The 18,917-nt window shown below is 42.8% G+C and overlaps 1 protein-coding gene across 1 annotated transcript in view; it reads right to left on the reverse strand.

Moving 5' to 3' along the window:
• Positions 1-17,073, reverse strand: part of LOC115111932 (metal transporter CNNM4-like) — a 37,699-nt gene extending 20,626 nt beyond the window's left edge. The window contains exons 1-4 of the mRNA XM_029638481.2: positions 15,494-17,073; positions 2,536-2,679; positions 2,064-2,204; positions 1,083-1,252 (exon numbers count right to left, since the gene is read on the reverse strand). Coding sequence (XP_029494341.2) covers positions 1,083-1,252; positions 2,064-2,204; positions 2,536-2,679; positions 15,494-16,895 — 1,857 coding nt within the window. The 5' untranslated portion in view covers positions 16,896-17,073. The remainder of the gene's footprint in view (positions 1-1,082; positions 1,253-2,063; positions 2,205-2,535; positions 2,680-15,493) is intronic.
• Between the last annotated feature and the right edge of the window lie 1,844 nt (positions 17,074-18,917).

The following is an 18,917-nucleotide window of genomic DNA, read 5'->3' on the forward strand; positions in this document are numbered from 1 at the left end:
TCTTCTCCTCCCTCCCTTTTCCACCTCTCTTTCCCCCTTACATAAGAGGGATCAATTACTGAAGGCCAGGCCCCTCTGGACCCAAATATATCTCTCCCTTTCCCCCCCCCCATCCCTTCCTTCCTCTGCACTTACACTCTCTCGCTCCACCCTCCCCTCTCTCACCCACTGTTCACCACACACCATGCTCTCTCCAGGAGCCCCCAGTACCTTCCGCTCCATCCCTTGCAGCCTCTAACCTCCTGCTGCAGTAACAGCTGCAGTAACGCTACCCCCTGACTATACCCCCTGCCCTGCCCAGCATCTTAATAGTCTAGTGGCCTCCTCGTCTCTTCTCCTCTGCTTTATCTGCACGGATATGAATATACAGGTTTGGGAGCGCTACAGTATATGTCGAAGAGAGTGTAGGTGTGAGTCCAAAGCCATCATTCTTAACAGTCCTTAAAATAGGGTGGTTAATCTGGCTGTGTGGTTGATTGATTATTTTTATCCAACCGTCATTTAACTAGGCAAATTCTTATTTACAATGACAGCCTATGAACAATAGGTTAACTGCAATGTTCAGGGGGCAGAACTACAGATTTTTACCTTGTCAGCTCAGGGATCTGCTCTAGCAACCGTTCGGTTACTGGCCCAACGCTCTAACCACTAGGCTACCTGCCGCCCCAAAATGTATAGGCTCCCTCTGGGTTAGTGTTGTTACACAAAAAGCTTCCCTCCATCAACCCAGTTCATTGTTGAATAAGGGTTGGGATTAAAAATGCTTTGTGGACCCTTTTGTGACCCCACTCAAGACAGGACAGGGAGCTGCCATTTGTGACATGTAGCAGGGATGTTAGAGCGTGTTGCTCAGGCCTATATAGCGCAGTATGAATAGAGTAAGCAATGATTAGTGAACTAACAAAGGAGGAACCTTTCATGTGGGAATTTGATGTAGCATGTGATTTGGTGGGTGCACAGAAACCAATTTTGGACCAGAATTAACCTGTTAGTTGTTTGTTATACTTGTTTGTAGAGGTTATAAAAGAGTTGAGGGAGAAAAAGAGAGACAGAAAGAACAATCGACCATTGAGAGGCCTTACCTGCAATATGAGTATGAAGTAGTCAACTGCCTTCCTTCTCTGGTAGACATAGTGTTGAGGACAGCGTTTGTCACTGTCATTAAACTTGATCTCCTGGATGACGTCTGGGTGTCTTAAAATCCTCAACAGAACCTTGTCTGAGATCTGGGACGGGCTGAACAACGTCACCTCTGGATGAGGCAGGAAGATAAATATATTGTACATACAATATGTAAGGTACGTATATGCATATATGAGATCTGGTATGGGCTGATTAACCTCTGGATGGGAGAGAGACATACAGTATATTAGACGAATATTATAGACACAGACATTTATGAGGCTCTGGTTTATCACAGCTATATATTGAATTGAAATGATCCAATGATAAAGTAGTCCAACAATATGCTGCTTGTCTTTAGTGGTGATGGCATGATGTCAGCAACATCACAGAGACATAAAGACAGAGAGAGAGAAGCGACAGAAAGAGAGGAGACAGGAGAATGACAGCATCAGAGAGTGGTGAGATAGACTGATATAGACACTGAAACAATCCCAGTAGTGACAAAAGGGAAAGACAACGAGACTTGTAGAGGCAGACACAGACAGGCATGCTGTAACACTGCTCTGTCTGTTATTTTAGAGAAAGAGGTAACTGCAACGGCATTCTCGCTCTAGCTGACAGCATGCTACAACAGACCACATGACTAGTGGTGCTAGCAACACTTTGTGTTACATAGATTACTACAAGTGAATCATTTATGTAATTACATTCAAACAGGTTTGAGAATGTTTCATTTTTACAATGAATGTTTAATACCTGCAGGAATTGAAACCATGACCTTGAGTTGTAACCGTATCTTACCAATTGAGAATCACATATTGTGCTATATGGTGATTCTATAGTGCATGTGAGTGTTCTGCTTTGTATGGTGTGGTTGGGAGGTTGATTGCCCCAACATGTCATTATTTTGGATGGTGGGCAGGGACACATGTTCTAACCTGTAGTCAGGAAGCGGTGAGCGGCCAATAGCAGTTGAGGGGAGATCTTGACTTTGGATTCGCTCTCGCTCTGTTTGAAGGCAGAGAAGTTCCTCTTGTTCTTATTGGGTGCCACCTTTTTCCTGTTTCTGCTGTTGTCAGCTGGGTGGGAGAGAGACAACATAAAGGACAGGTCAGAATCAGAGATACATCCTTATGTCTTATAAAACCAATAACAGTGTTTTCCAATACCCTTTTCACACTATCCATCCTGAACCATACTGTGGTGACAATTCACATTGTCCATTCCAGCATGGTGGATGCATAAACAGGTGAGCAAAGTACAGCTCAGCTTTGTTTGGCTCAGTAGTGTGAAAAGGGTATAGCTTGTATCTATTATTTCAGTGCAAGTAATTCATGTGTTACAGGCTCATATGACATAAGAGAAGATGTAATAAATGTGTTATGAGCGTGTTACATTTTATAGACTCACTGTAGAGGTCAGACTCATCCAAGATCTCTGATTTGATGATCTCCTCGATGACGTCTTCCAGGGTGACCAATCCCAGCACCTCGTAGAATGGATCCCCCTCCCCCTCATCATTCACCTTCTGAACAATGGCCAGGTGGGACTTACCTGGAGAGAGGGGGGGTTAGGAGTTGATCAATATATTACAGTGCAAAGTTAATGTCCATGGAATGTTAGAGCCATACATGACTTTGTCACTGCCTCCAGGACAGACTTCTAGTCACCAATATCCTCATTAAAATATCATTGTTAGCCTACGTTAATACTAAGTTAATGCTAAAGGGCCAGTATGACTGCATTAAAACAACTACCTGCCCAGTCCCAATCTTACCATACAGTCCTCTGCTTGCTCCTGCGTTGATCGCTGATAAGATGTTGATGTGTAGCCGTACGTCATTAAGACTGTCTGTAGCCATGGTCACTGTTACAGTACAGCAAACACATCCTAACACAGTGGTATTCAAAGTCGGGGTCCCGACAGCTAGTGGGGTCGCAGGGGAACTGCACTAGGGTCACCAAAATGTTTTAGGAACAAAAAATGTACAGTACAGATTATTGTATGGGTCAACATACAGACATTTTTGAGAAAGATCATTTGAAAGATACAATTTCATTGAGTAAATGTATTCATTGGTTTCTTTTCATTTTGATACATACATTTCCATTAAAATGGGCAAAAATGGCTTGGGAATGGTCTGAGTTAGGAGGGGAAAACTGAAACTGAGTTGTTATTGGCAGAGAGGTTTGTCACTCTCTTTGATATTGGTCTATTAGAAAATTTACCACATGGTGATTTCACCATGGAAAACAGAAAAACTCCCGCCTATGCAAACCTGTAATTAGAAGGTCCTGTGTAGATTGTATTTTCAACCAGCAACTACACTACATGACCAAAAGTATGTGGACACTTGCTCATCGAACATCTCATTCCAAAATCAATGGCATTAATATGGAGTTGGTCCACCTTTTGTTGCTATAATAGCTTTCTGGGAAGGCTTTCCATGAGATGTTGGAACATTGCTGCAGAGACTTCCTTCCATTCAGCCACAAGAGCATTAGTGAGGTCGGGCACTGATGTTGGGCGATTAGGCCTGACTCGCAGTCGGAGTTTCAATTCATCCCAAAGGTGTTCGATGGGGTTGAGGTCAAGGCTCTATGCAGGCCAGTCAAGTTCTTCCACACTGATCTCGAAAAAACAATTTCTGTATGAACCTCGCTTTGCGCACAGGGACATTTGTCATGCTATAACAGGAAAGACCTTCCCCAAACTATTGCCACAAAGTTGGAAGCACAGAGTCATCTAGAATGTCATTGTATGCTGTAGCGTTAAGATTTCCCTTCACCGGAACTAAGGGGCCTGAACCATGAAAAACAGCCTCAGACCATTATTCCTCCTCCATCAAACGTTACAGTTGGCACTATGCAATGGGGCAGGTAGCATTCGCCTGGCTTCCGCCAAACCCAGATTTATCCGTCGGACTGCCAGATGGTGAAGCGTGGTTCATCACACCAGGGAACGCGTTTCCACTGCTCCAGAGTCCAATGACGACGAGCTTTACACTACTCCAGCCAACACTTGGCATTGTGCATGGTGATCTTAGGCTTGTTTGCGCGTGCTCGGCTATGGAAACCCATTTAATGAAGCGATATTGATTTCGAATGATTTCGTTTTGTTTAACACTTTTTTGGATACTACATGATTCCATGTGTTATTCCATAGCTTTGATGTCTTCACTACTATTCTACAATGTAGAAATAGTAAAAATACAGAAAAAAACTGGAATGAGTGTCACACCCTGATCTGTTTCACCTGTCTTTGTGCTTGTATCCACCCCCCTCCAGGTGTCACCCATCTTCTCCATTATCCCCTGTGTATTTATACCGGTGTTCTCTGTTTATCTGTTGCCAGTTCGTCTTGTCTTACCAGCATTCTGACTCTGACCTGATCACAAACCTCTTCCTGCCCTGACCCTGAGCCTGTCTGCAGTCCTGTACCTACCTGACTCTGACCTGATCACGAACCTCTGCCTGCCCTGACCCCGAGACTGCCTGTCGTCCTGTACCTGCCTGACTCTGACCTGATCATGAACCTCTGCCTGCCCTTTGCCTGCCCCGTGTTTTGAATAAATCATCTGAGAACTGTACTCTCATCCTCCCGTGTCTGCATCTGGGTTATATCTTGAGTCATGATAGAGTAGGTGTGTCCAAACTTTTAGACTGGTACAGCCTTATTCTGAAATGGATTAAATAAAAAGAATCCTCAGCAATCTACACACAATACCCCATAATGATAAACTGAAGACAGGTTTCTAGAAATTTTTACAAATGTAAAAAAAAGAAAAATATACCTTCTTATTTACACAAGTATTCAAACCCTTTGCTATGAGACTCAAAATTGAGCTCAGGTACATCCTGTTTCCATTGATCATCCTTGAAATGATTCTACAACTTGATTAGAGTCCACCTGTGATAAATTCAATTGATTGGACATGATTTGGAAAGGCACACACCTGTCTATACGGTCCCACAGTTGACAGTGCATGTCGGAGCAAAAGCAAGCCATGAGGTCGAAGGAATTGTCCGTAGAGCTCCGAGACATGATTGTGTCACGGCACAGATCTAGGGAACGGTACCAAAACGTTTTTGCAGCATTGAAGGTCCCCATGAACACATTGTCCTCCATCATTCTTAAATGGAAGAAGTTTGGATCAACCAAGAGTCTTCCTAGAGCTGACCGCCCGGCCAAACAGCAATCGAGGGAGAAGGGCTTTGGTCAAGGAGGTGACCAAGAACACCATAGTCACTCTGATAGAGCTCTAGAGTTCCTCTGTGGAGATGGGAGAACCTTCCAGAAGGACAACCATCTCTGCAGCACTCCACCAATCAGCCCTTTATGGTAGAGTGGCCAGACGGAAGCCACTCCTCAGTAAAAGACACATGACAGCCCACTAGGAGTTTGCCAAAAGGCACCTAAAGACTCAGACCATGAGAAACAAGATTCCAAGATTGAACTCTTTGTCCTGAATGCCAAGCGTCATGTCTGGATTGAACCTAGCACCATCCCTACAGCTAATCATGGGGGTGGCAGCATCATGCTGTTGGGATGTTTTCAGCAGCAGGGACTGAGAGACTAGTCAGGATCGAGGCAAAGAGAACAGAGCAAAGTACAGAGAGATCCTTGATGAAAACCTGCTCCAGAGCACTCGGAACCTCAGACTGGGACAAAGGTTCACCTTCCAACAGGACAATGACCCTAAGCACACAGCCAAGACAATGCATGAGTGGCTTCGGGAAAGTCTCTGAATGTCCTTGAGTGGCCCAGCCAGAGCCTGGACTTGAACCAGATCGACCATCTCTGGAGAGACCTGAAAATAGCTGTATAGCAACGTTCCCCTCTAACCTGACAGAGCTTGAGAGGATCTGCAGAGAAGAATGGGAGAAACCCTCCAAATACAGGTGTGCCAAGCTTGTGGCGACATACCCAAGAAGAATTGAGGATGAAATCGCTGCCAAAGGTGCTTCATTATGTAAAAGTCATGTAGTGCTGTAAACACTGCCAAATTTGCATACATTTCTAAACACCTGTTTTCGTTTTGTCATTAGGAGGTATTGTGTGTAGAATGCTGAGGATTTTTTTTAATCCACTTTAGAATAAAGCTGTGATAAATTGTGGAAACAGTCAAGGGGTCTGCATATTTTCCAAAGGCACTGTATATATTGAAACACACTCACACATATATACTCTGGACTCTGACGTTGCTCGCCCTAATATTTCTATATTTCTTAATTCCATTCTCGTACTTTTAGATTTGTGTGTATTGCTGTGTATTGTTAGATATTACTGCGCTGTGGGAGCTAGGAACATAAGCCTTTCGCTACACCCGCAATAACTTCTACAAAATATGTGTATGCGACCAATAAAAATGTATTTGATTTGAAAACAGTAGAGGAGAGGCCCTGTGTTAATTCTCATAAAGTGGCTGTTGATATGTGCAGTTACAAGAGACTCTTTTTTTCTTAATTTCTCCATTGAATTCTAAGTACTGTATACAACTTTTCTACTTGTCTAGCCACTTTAACCTGTTAGTGTCTTTTTTATGACTCTTTCTGCAATGAAAATATATACAGTGTACTATTAGTATGATCAAGAATTAGGACAGAATGACAGGCTTCTCTCCTGTTAATTTGTAGCAGCCTATTTAATTCCCAGAAATAAAAATGTATACAATATGTACAGGGCATTCAGTTAGTTTTCACACCCCTTGACTTTTTACACATTTGTTATGTTACAAAGTGGGATTAAAATTAATTTAATTGTCCTTTTGTGTAACCGATCCACACAGAATTATACATTTAAATGGAAAATAGAACACTAATATATCTTTACTTCATTCACCTGAGGCAATACATATTAGAATCACCTTTGGCATCAATTACAGCTGTGAGTGATTTTGGGGTTAATCTCTAAGAGCTGTGCATACCTGGATTGTACAATATTTGCCCATTATTCTTTAATAAATTATTGTTTTCAAGACGTTTTAAGTCAAAACTATAACTAGGCCATTCAGGAACATTCATTGTCATCTTGGTAAGCCTTGGCCTTGTGTTTCAGGTTATTGTCCTGCTGAAAGGTAAATTCATCTCCCAGTGTCTGTTGGAAAGCAGACTGAACCAGGTTTTCCTCTAGTATTTAACCTGTGCTTAGCTCTATTTAGTTTATTTTTATCCTAAACAAAACTCCCTAGTCTTTGCAGATGACAAGCATATCCAAAACATGATGCAGCCACCACCATGCTTGAAAATATGAAGAGTGGTACTCAGTGATGTCTTGTTGGATTTGCCCCAAACATAACACTTTGTATTCAGGACAAAACATTAATTTCTTTGCCACATCTTTTGCAATATTACTTTATGTTTTGGAAAATGTGTATTCTGTACAGGCTTCTTTCTTATCACTCTGTTAATTAGGTCAGTATTGTGGCGTTACTGCAACGTTGTTAATCCATCCTCAGTTTTCTCCTATCACAGCCATTAATCTCTGTAATGGTTTTAGATCACCATTTGCCTCATGGTAAAATCCCTGAGTAGTTTCCTTCCTCTCCGGCAACTGAGTTAGGAAGGAAACCTGCATCTTTGTATATGGGTTATTGATATACCATCCAAAGCGTAATTGATCACTTTACCATGCTCAAAGGGATATTCCGTGTCTGCTGTTTTTATTTTCACCCATCAACCAAAAGGTGCCCTTCTTTATGAGGCATTGGAAAATATTCCTGATCTTTGTGGTTGAATCTGTGCTTCAAATCAACTTCAATTTAATCCATTTTAAATTCAGGATGTAACAACAAAAAGTGGAAAAAGTCAAGGGGTGTGAATATTTTCTGAATAGCTTTTTAGTGGATTTCCATGAATAAAAAAACCCTGCACAGCCAATTATTGCAGGATATCCAATGATATGCAGTAACAACCACCAGTATTTCGGTTCTCAAACCATAGTAAGTAAAGAGGAACGACAGTCCTGCAGGCATGGTCAGTGAGTCAGTGCTGTGTGTGTGTGTGTGTGGTTGGTTGGTTGTGGTTGTAACAGACAACCTTACACAATTCACCCCTTCTCACCCAATATGAGCAAACAGTGTGGTTGAGGAAGTGGTCTGGGTTTAGGGTCAAGACATTAGTCAGATTCCTTTGCAGAATGTTCGGTCTGTTGCAAAACGTTTCGCAATGGTTACCGTTTACCTTTTATGATAGACACCAAACTGAAGCAAAAGGGGAGGGACCTACCTGAATTTGTCCAATAGAAACTCTTGTTTTCGTTGAAAAACTTTTTCCGCTTTGAGTAAATGGATGCCTAATGCCTATGTTGACATTGTCACCCGGTGTGGTATTTCAAGACAAAGACTTTGCAGTTGTACCCAAAACAATAGATGTTCTGAGGCTGAGAGAGAGAATGAGGGATATTAAGATGGCCTCTAAATCCTCATTTGTCACTTTCATGATGACACTTTGTTGCCCTGTTTATGCTTTTAGCAAAATCAGATCTTGAGGTAAAATTGATTAAACTGACAGTTCAATAGGCCTGGATAGATTGTGTGAAAGCTGCAATGAATTTGTACTTCAGGAAGGCTATGTTCACATCACATTTCTCAGGTTGTGTTTCTCCATCTCTGACCTAATTAAATCATATGACCACAGAGCCTCAATGTATTGGTTAAGTGTTGGTAAATTCTTAGGCTTGACCTGTTCTGTGTGTGTGTATGTGTGTGTGCACGTGACATTCAAAGACTCACACATGCTTCACACCGACCAATGAAAACCTCAGCAGCAGCCAGTAGTTACAGTGAGGATTGAGGAGAGGAAGCAACACCTAGGCCTAAGTCCTCTTTCCAGCTGTTTGATAGAGGGAAAGAGTGAGAGCGATAGAGAGAGAAACAGAAAGGGAAACACCCTGGCCTTGCGTTGTCTAACACACAAAGGAGGAGTAGACAGAGAATCACTCATGTCTGACTGTCTCGTGACAGGTCTTGTCAGCACGAGGATTAGGCAACATCTTGACAGTAGTCATAAAGGTGTGTGTGTGTGTTTATGTGTGTGTACGTATGTGTGGTGTGTGTGCATCACTTGTTCACCTGAAGTTGTATGAAGTTGCTTAGATACTGATCTAAGGTCATACTCCTGTTCCTAGATATATGCACCAAAGGTCAATTTACAGTTAACCACCCCAGAGCGGTGTGTCCCGAGCTCAGCCCTATGTGTCTGAGGGAGTGCCTTGTACAGGTGGAAAATGTTGCTGGGTACAAGGTTCAGAGGGCGATGATTGACTATGAAGACATCTGAAATAATGTGCCAACTGTTTAAGATAAGAGAGAGGGAAGGGAAGAGAATGAGAGAGAGAGAGAGAGAGAGAGAGAGAGAAAGGGGGAAGGAGAGAGAGAGTGAGGGGTAAGATAAGAGAGAATGTAAGGAAGAGAAAGAGTGAAAAGGAAGGAAATAAAGAGAGGCTCTGAGAAAGCAGATGAGTCACACCCACGCAACAACTTCCTTAAACCATAGGCTTAACAGTCAACAGATCTTCACAACAACCTTCACAGCTTTCCAACGATGTGACATCACCAGGCAGTAAATTAGTTAATAGACCAATAAGAAAGAGCATAAATGATAAACATGCTGTTTTCCATGCCATTACAACAGAGCAGGACAGGAAGTTAGCCTATAACCTGGATATTGACCACTGACCAGACTTTTTCAGTGATTCATGTAGGCTTACACTCTTCAGAAAAAATGGTTCTGGATAGCACCTTTTTTTCTAACAAATAGTTTTTCAGTTTTCCTCTCCCCACTCACACCAATCCTAGACAGTCCTAGCAAAATGATTGCTTAAGAAAAGCTATTTGCTAAGAAGTTATTTTAGTTTATTTTTGACTATTTTAATTGGAAACAATCACAGTAAGGTACTTACTTGTTACCCTGAAATTATTTGATATTGAGATTTTAAAAAACAGCTGCATTGGACCTTTAAACAGAAGGATTTTAATGGCATTTTGTATTATGCTAATTTGATGTTTGCACAGGCATGGACATCGACTCAAGGACCAGACATAATGTCTAAAGGGTAAGGCAAAATTTCTAATTTCATAGACAATGAACAACATTGGGCTGGGTTATCATGAAGCAATGTCACGCATGCACGCATATACACGCTTCCTAACAACTGCCCAAGCACAGTGTAGGGTGGCCATATATCTGCCAGCACAGATAGACAAGGCTCAGGATCACAATGACAATCTATAGACAGTTGACAACTGGCGTGGAGACACAGCAGCTGTAGGAAGAGACTAGGGATATATTTAATGATGTAATAAATCTACAGGTAGCCTAGTGGTTAAGAATGTTGGGCCAGTAACTGAAAGGTCACTGGTTTTAATCCCTGAACTGACTAGGTGAAAGATCTGTTGATGTGCCTTTGAGCAAGGCACTTAACCTTAATTATTCTTGAAAATTGCTGGATTAGAGGGTCTGCTAAATGACTCAAATGTACATTAATCAGTGACTGATACATTGAGGAATAATAGAGACTTTAGCCATATATTTATGATTATTTTTTACTTTATTTAACTAGGCAAGTCAGTTAAGAAAAAAATATGATTTACAATGACAGTCTACGCCGGCTAAACCCGGACGACACTGCGCCCCGCCCTATGGGACTCCCAGTCACAATCATGTGATGCAGCCTGGATAAAGAAAAGGTTTGTGATATTATCCCTCTATGACGAGGAAATGATGATACATACACACCATGGAGTATCCTTTAGGATGAGGAATACACACACTTCATGAGAAATCGATGAGTAATGTACTACATCAGAGCACAAATGATAAACATGCTGTTTTTCCATGCCATTACAACAGGAAGCTAGTCTATAACCTGGACATTGACCACTGACCAGACTTTTTCAGTGATTCATGTAGGCCTACACTCTTAGAAAAAAATAGTTCTAGATAGAACCTTTTTTTTCTAAGTAAGTATTTTACCCAGGACCATCTACACCACCATCTACATCATGGGTTCCCAAACCTTTTTTGCTCCGCGACCCCATTTTGAAATCAAACATGTTTTGCAACGCCACCATGTAAAAAACGGATGTAATCAACGGCCAATGTAGACTTTCTTAATTGGGGCTATGACAATCTTTTACAAATCAGTCTGACTACTTAAATCTGAAGGAAGTATGGTTTGAAGTGACTGAAATGCATCAGGAAGGTTGGGAAGTTCAGAAGATCATCAGGCAATCATTTTGTAAGAACTTCATCACTAAACAGGTTACCATCCAACCCTTTTATGCGAGTAAAGTTGAGGTCGGATAAAAAATGTCATGACAGGCCTGATGGAAACAGAAAATGTTTCAGGTAAAGTTTCCAAATGTCTACAAAAACAAAATACACTAGACCAGGTGGGATTATTTTGTGTCAGTAAAATGAAATATGCGAGAAATGTCAGTGGAAACGCTTATATACGCACACGTGTATATAATAACCATCATATCGAAGTAAACTTGGAGTCACGCGATGACATGTTGTGTGGTCCTCCCACTAAAACTGATTTAAGTTATGATGAACTTCACAGGGTGTTGAAATTGCAAGGTAAATATCTAGTCTTATTTTTGTGATATGATCATCGATGTTTGGCTGCTGTTTGACAAATAAAAATCATTTAGTATTTTTGTCCATAATAATCTCTTCATTGTCTGCTGTACTTGAGCTCTAGCACATTGCCAATACCAGAGTGGGCACACGCAACATAATGCAACATTTTGGGTGAGAAACCCATCAGTATAATGCAATGGAAACCCATTTACCTTAAAATGTTTATTTGGTACATGGGAATTTAACTGCAAAAGGTATTTTATATAGAGTATGTCATCATGCACAGCCTTTTATCTCCATCAATTTGATGGAAACATCTATGGTGGGAAAATGCTCATATTGTTTTTATGCAGATTTTAGAATATTCGCATGAAAGTCTGTAGGCAATTGGATGGAAACCTAGCTATTGATGATGTCAATTTTCACCCAGTCTGATTTAGTGCCTGGTCCACACCGTTCTAATGAGACTTGTGGGCATTGTAAATGGAAAGGGTCGTGTCCTTCAAGTGATGGGGTCATAATATTTTATAGCTTAAACCTTTCAAAAGATAGAGCAACATTTGGAGGAAGAAAACAGAAACAGCTGTGTTTATTACAACTGCATCTAGTGGCTACCGGAAGTTACTGACACTACCTGTCACACCTTGACCTGTTCCACCTGTCTTTGTGCTTGTCTCCACCCCCCTCCAGGTGTCTCGGTGTCGGCGAACCATATCGCATTTTGCAGCGTACAATAGGTTATACCTCTAGTTTACAAGTCCATTCGCACATTGTTCATGCCTATGACATGTGGTAATGATCAATAATGGTGCAATAGCCTACAGTTTTCTTGATATTTTGTTTGAATTATTGTACCATCCCGGATTATGTTGTGTATTGTTGATTAAATCAATATTTTTAAACCAAAGAGTATTGTCTACCAGGGTGAGTGTGTCTAAAGTCGAGGGATCATGCAGTGAAAGAATGGCATCGTCACTGGCTTCATCAATAAGTGCATCGATGAAGTCGTCCCCACAGTGACCGTACGTATATACCCCAACCAGAAGCCATGGATTACAGGCAACATCCGTACTGAGCTAAAGGGTAGAGCTGCCGCTTTCAAGGAGTGGGACTCTAACCCGGAAGCTTATAAGAAATCCTGCTATGCCCTCGGAGGAACCATCAAACAGGCAAAGCATCAATACAGGGCTAAGATTGAATCATACTACACCGGCTCCGATTCTTGTCGGATGTAGCAGGGCTTGCAAACTACAAAGGGAAGCAAAGCCGAAAGCTGCCCAGTGACACGAGTCTACCAGATGAGCTAAATTACTTCTGTGCTTGCTTCGAGGCAAGTAACACTGAAGCATGCTTGAGAGCATCAGCTGTGTGATCACTCTCTCCATAGCCGATGTGAGTAAGACCTTTAAACAGGTCAACATTCACAAGGCCGCAGGGCCAGACGGATTACCAGGACGTGTACTCCGAGAATGCGCTGACCAACTGGCAAGAGTCTTCACTGACATTTTCAACCTGTGACTGAGTCTGTAATACCAACATGTTTCAAGCAGACCACCATTGTCCCTGTGCCTTAGAACACGAAGGTAACCTGCCTAAATGACTACCGACATGTAGAACTCACGTCTGTAGCCATGAGGTGCTTTGAAAGGATGATAATGGCTCACATCAACACCATTATCCCAGAAACCCTAGACCCACTCCAAGCTGCATTACCGCCCCAAAAGATCCGATGATGATGCAATATCTATTGTACTCAACACTGCCCTTTCCCACCTGGACAAAAGGAACACCTATGTGAGAATGATATTCATTGACTACAGCTCAGCGTTTAACACCATAGCGTCCTCAAAGCTCATCACTAAGCTAAGGACCCTGGGACTAAACACCTCCCTCTGCAACTGGATCCTGGACTTCCTGACCGGCCGCCCCCAGGTGGTAAGAGTAGGTAACAACACATCCGCTACGCTGATCCTCAACACGGGGGCCTCTCAGGGGTACGTGCTCAGTCCCCTCCTGTACTCCATGTTCACTTATGACTGCATGGCCATGCACGACTCCAACATCATCATTAAGTTTGCAGATGACACAACAGTCGTTGTTGAGACAACCATCAATGATGAGACAGCCTCTAGGGAGGAGGTCAGAGTCCTGGCCGTGTGGTGCCAGGACAACAACCTCTCCCTCAACGTGATCAAGACAAAGGAGATGATTGTGAACTACAGGAAAAAGAGGACCGAGCACACCCCCATTCTCATTGACGGGGCTGCAGTGGAGCAGGTTGAGAGCTTCAAGTTCCTTGGTGTCCACATCACCAACGAACTATCAATGTCCAAATACACTAAGATAGTCATGAAGAGTGCACGGCAAAGCCTATTCCCCCTCAGGAGACTGAAAAGATTTGGCATGGGTCCTCAGATCCTCAAAAGGTTCTACAGCTGCACCATCGAGAGCATCCTGGCTGGTTGCATCACTGCCTGGTATGGCAACTGCTCGGTCTCCAACTGTAAGGCACTACAGAGGGTAGTGTATATAGCCCAGTACATCACTGGGGCCAAGCTTCCTGCCATCCAGGACCTCCTTACCAGGCGGTGTCAGAGGAAGGCCCTAAAAATTGCCAAAGTCTCCAGCCACCCTAGACATGGACTGTTCTCTCTGCTACTGCATGGCAAGCACCACCGGTGCGCCAAGTCTATGTCCAAGAGGCTTCTTAGCAGCTTCTACAAATAGCCATAAGACTCCTGAACAGCTTATCAAAAGGCTACCCAGACCCCTCTTTTAAGCTGCTGCTACTCTCTGTTTATTATCTATGCATAGTCATTTTAACTCTACCTACATGTACATATTACATCAGTTACCTTGACTAACTGGTGCCCCCACACATTGACTCTGTACCGGTACCCCCTGTATATAGCCTCGTTATTGTTATTTTACTGCTGCTATTTAATTATTTGTAACTTTTATTTTCTATTTTTTACTTATCTATTTTTTTCTGAATGTTTTTTTCCTAAAAACTTCTTAAAGCATTGTTGTTTAAGGGCTTGTAAGTAAGCATTTCACTGTAACATTTGATTTGAATCTGCCAACCCTTGTAGGACTATGTTGTTTAAGGTTGAGTGAGATGGTGAGAGTAGAATGAGAATTACAAGGCTGCTGGGGTTCTAATTCTAAATGAATGGAAACATAAACATAGATAAGGTATATGATACGTTTCGACAGTGTGAGAGATCGGATGGGGTAAACCAGGAACAGAGCAGGAAGCATACTCCAGGCAAGAGATACTGAAAACATAAAACAAGCCCACAGAAAAAATCAATAACTACAGCTGCTCTCCAACAACCACTTAAACGTGGCTGAAACTGAGTGAGAGAAAAACATGTTTGTATTTGTGCACAAGTGTCTCTGTCATTTGTCAAGTGATCATTTGTCAGGTGAGGGTGAGGTGTGCCACAGTGACCTCTATCTCTCTCACACACACACACACACACACACACACACACACACACACACACACACAGAGAGGAGTTGAATCCTATCACCTCACCTTACATACACACTTCCATTGTAAGAGCCCCCATCAGCTTGTTGTAAATAACTTGTTTACTGACAAGGTAAACAAACAAATCAATGTGAAACAAAACCACCTTCATTACATCACCCTCACTACTTTCCCTCCCTGTGACTCCTGACTGTGTCCCAAATGAGCCCTATGGGCCCTGGTCGAAAGTAGTGCATAGGGAATAGGGTGTCTTTTGGGATTCAGCCCCCGTGTATCCAAACAAACCTTTCTTGAACTCCTCCAACATGGAATCCAGCTTGGTATCATGGAACACGAAGTGGACTGTGTGGTTGTAGAACTTGGTGATAGTCTTCAGCGTCGTACAGTCATCCGGGTCAACGAAAGCCAGGTCCTTGACAAACATGATATCCACAATGTTCGACCACTCGTGCTCGAACACCGGTATGCGTGTGTACCCGCTCTCCATGATCTCTGACATGGTGTTGAAGTCTAGCACAGCGTCGCTGTGGATCATGAAGGAGTTACTGATCGGTGTCATGACATCTTGAACGGTTTTGGTCCTGAGCTCGAGCGCACCTTGGATCATGTTTAGCTCCTCTTTGACCAGGTCATTGTATGGTTCTGTCACCCTCAACATCTCCACTAGCTTCTCCCGGTTGTACACAGTACCAATCTCCTGGCCCAGGACACAGTCCAGGAGTTTACTGATAGGCCATGACAGGGGGAAGGTGACCAACATGAAGAACTTGGTCACCATGATAGTGTTGGCTCCTACAGCCAACCCGTGGCGAGAGCACAGAGCCTGGGGCACAATCTCCCCAAATATGACAATACTTATAGTGGAGGCGACCACAGCACCCAGGCCTGACCCTATCAAGTCATCCAGAAGGATAGTGAGAGTTGTGTTGACAAGCACATTACCTAGGAGCAACGAGCATAGCAGATAGTTCCCTTTCCTCCGAATGGGATCAATCTTGCTGGCGTACCTCTTCTCCTTCTCGGTACCGCAGCTCTGGACTATCCGGAGCTCCATAGGATCCAGGGCCATGAGTCCCAGGTTGAGCCCGCTGAACATACCTGACAGTACCAGCAGGCAGCAGATGAGGATGCACTGGAACCACATAGGAAGCATGGACTTCTTCTCCTCCACCACCCGCAGCCTTCCGTCATCCTCACCCAACAGGTACCACTTGCCATCCTGGCTTTCCTGGACACACAGCCCATACTCTTTCTGGAGCTCGCTCTTCCGGAGAGGCTTGATTTTCAAACTCAGAACCCCCCAGGTTCGGAGGTGGCTCACGTTCATGCCACCCCTGATAACGATATCTTTGCTATAGTCTGCACAAGTCCTGTTAAAAGGAGTATTGTTGCTGGTAACATCACCTTCCTCATGTTCATGGTCGGTGAATCTGATCTGTGATGAGGTGTCAGGAAGAATCTGTAGCCCGTAGAACCTCAGGAAGATGTTGCTCTCTTCTGTTACCTGAATCACCCCGTCATTGGTGGTCGTGGCCGGCTTGTCACTCCTCTCCAGCCGCATGCCGAAGATCCGGGTGGGACTACCAGTCTCCGGGACCCCCGTCTCGGCTCCTGTGCCTGCCATCCACCATATGAAAGCTATTAAAGTTAGTGTATATCCCTGCCAGACACTCCAGTCTGTTGCCATGTTTATTTCCCTTTGTGCTAACTGGGAGCTGAGATCACCTACTCATTCTGCACAGCCTGCCCGTCATTAACATAATGCTACTGTGCCTCCAATCCGCATCAGAGACATCACATAATGAATATGAGCGAGCCCCTCTGCTCTTGTTTTTTGTTTTTTTCGACAATCAGCAGTTGAAACAATAACAAAGACTTTTCCCCGCCCCTGTTTCAGTAAAAAGCTGAGGGATGGGGCTGTAGAAGTATACCCACTTTCCAATCCATAGACAGAGATATGGATGCAAGGATTGACCATCGATGATATCAAAACTATAGCTTAAACCATGTTTTGAGGCTATTTAGCTTGTTAGTTTACATTTACTTTGTTTGCAAACATTTGAGTAAAACAAGCTTATATTTGGGGTTCTGATGGGGTACGACAGTTGAAGTAAGCTCATGAGGCATTAATAAGTTATATTCTTCAAGAGTCATTGGGTACATATCATTAACTTATACGTCTAAAAATAAATGCAGCACTGGACACGCACTGGTTGAATCATGTTTCCACATAATTTCAATGAAATTGAAACCTTCCGGAGACACCTGAAACCCCACCTCTTTAAGGAATACCTAGGATAGGATAAAGTAATCCCTCTCCCCCCCCTTAAAAGATTTAGATGCACTACTGTTCCACTGGATGTCATAAGGTGAATGCACCAATTTGTAAGTCGCTCTGGATAAGAGCGTCTGCTAAATGACTTAAATGTAAATGTAAATGTAAATGAAATTACCATATTTAACCAAAGTGGAATAGACGTCTGTGCCCAGAGAGGCAGATAGCCCCTTCATGGTGGGATGCTAGAATTTATTTTTATTTTTTAAATGGACTACAGGGTATCAAAAACATTTTTGGCATGGTTTGTTTGTTGTTGTTTTTTTATCACACACTGTATACTTTTAGTCTGCACATGCTCCTATGCAGCCCATGGCACTCCACCTGGTTGGTAAACAGTACAGTACACCGTTACAAAATGATCCCCCTCTGATTGGAAGGCGATGAGAGAATTTCAGTACTGGGGTATAAAATGTATTTCAAACTGAGTGCGCCCTAACCTGCAATATATTTTGAAACACTTGAAAATAGGCTTGTTTTTACCGACATGTGGGGGCTCATATTGATAGGACAGCTAGTACCTGTACTACATTGTCAGTGTAGATACCCATCTTGTTATGAGGGACTGGAAGCAGGGCATTGTATGGCCTAGTATGTGCCTGGTGCTTCTGGCATCTGCCACTGTTACCTAGATCATGACCTGCTTTGGTGGCCAACACTGTACAAAAATGGGATTTCTTGGAAATGAGCTTTCATGGAGTCTTCAGCCAGCTGCCACAATGCAGGAGTCAGGACAAAATAGATGCTAGAAGAGATCCTGGCCCCTGTATGCGTTAGAGGAAAATAATTAGATTGGGTTCTACTCAATTTGATCCTTTTACAAGTCCCCTATTTCCATCCTGTGTGTGAAGTATTGTGGCTCATGTCTCAGTGTTAGTTCGCCCCCTTGTGTACAAACCACAGAAAGACACCACAGGTTCTCTTGGGCAGAGTTGGGGTCCATTCCTGTATTGTCAGTTGAATGTAATTTCTCCATAGGAGTGCTATTTAATTCTGAATGGACTAGTTTATTTGACTTTGAACATTCACCCCATTACCAAATGATAAAATGCAGACAGTGTAACTCTAGAGTTGTTACAGTAGATACATACCTGGAGGTGGTGACCATACTATGTGTATGTATGTTCACTGTATTGGAAAACAAACTTCTTTTTTTTTTTGTACTTTCCGTGACCAAACATTTGCTCACTTAATTTATAGTCTGTAAATATTAGGATGTCTTACCACCTGTAAGGGATGAATTCTGTCTTGACAAATCCCCCACCGGTCATAGACTTTCAGTTAAACGCCTAGTTTTGATTTACATTTCGTAGAGTTGTGAACTAATGTGAATTCAACGTGAAATCAACAACAAAAGTCACCATGTCATTGGAT

Source organism: Oncorhynchus nerka, linkage group LG27 (genome assembly GCF_034236695.1).
Source record: "Oncorhynchus nerka isolate Pitt River linkage group LG27, Oner_Uvic_2.0, whole genome shotgun sequence".
NCBI lineage: Eukaryota > Metazoa > Chordata > Actinopteri > Salmoniformes > Salmonidae > Oncorhynchus > Oncorhynchus nerka.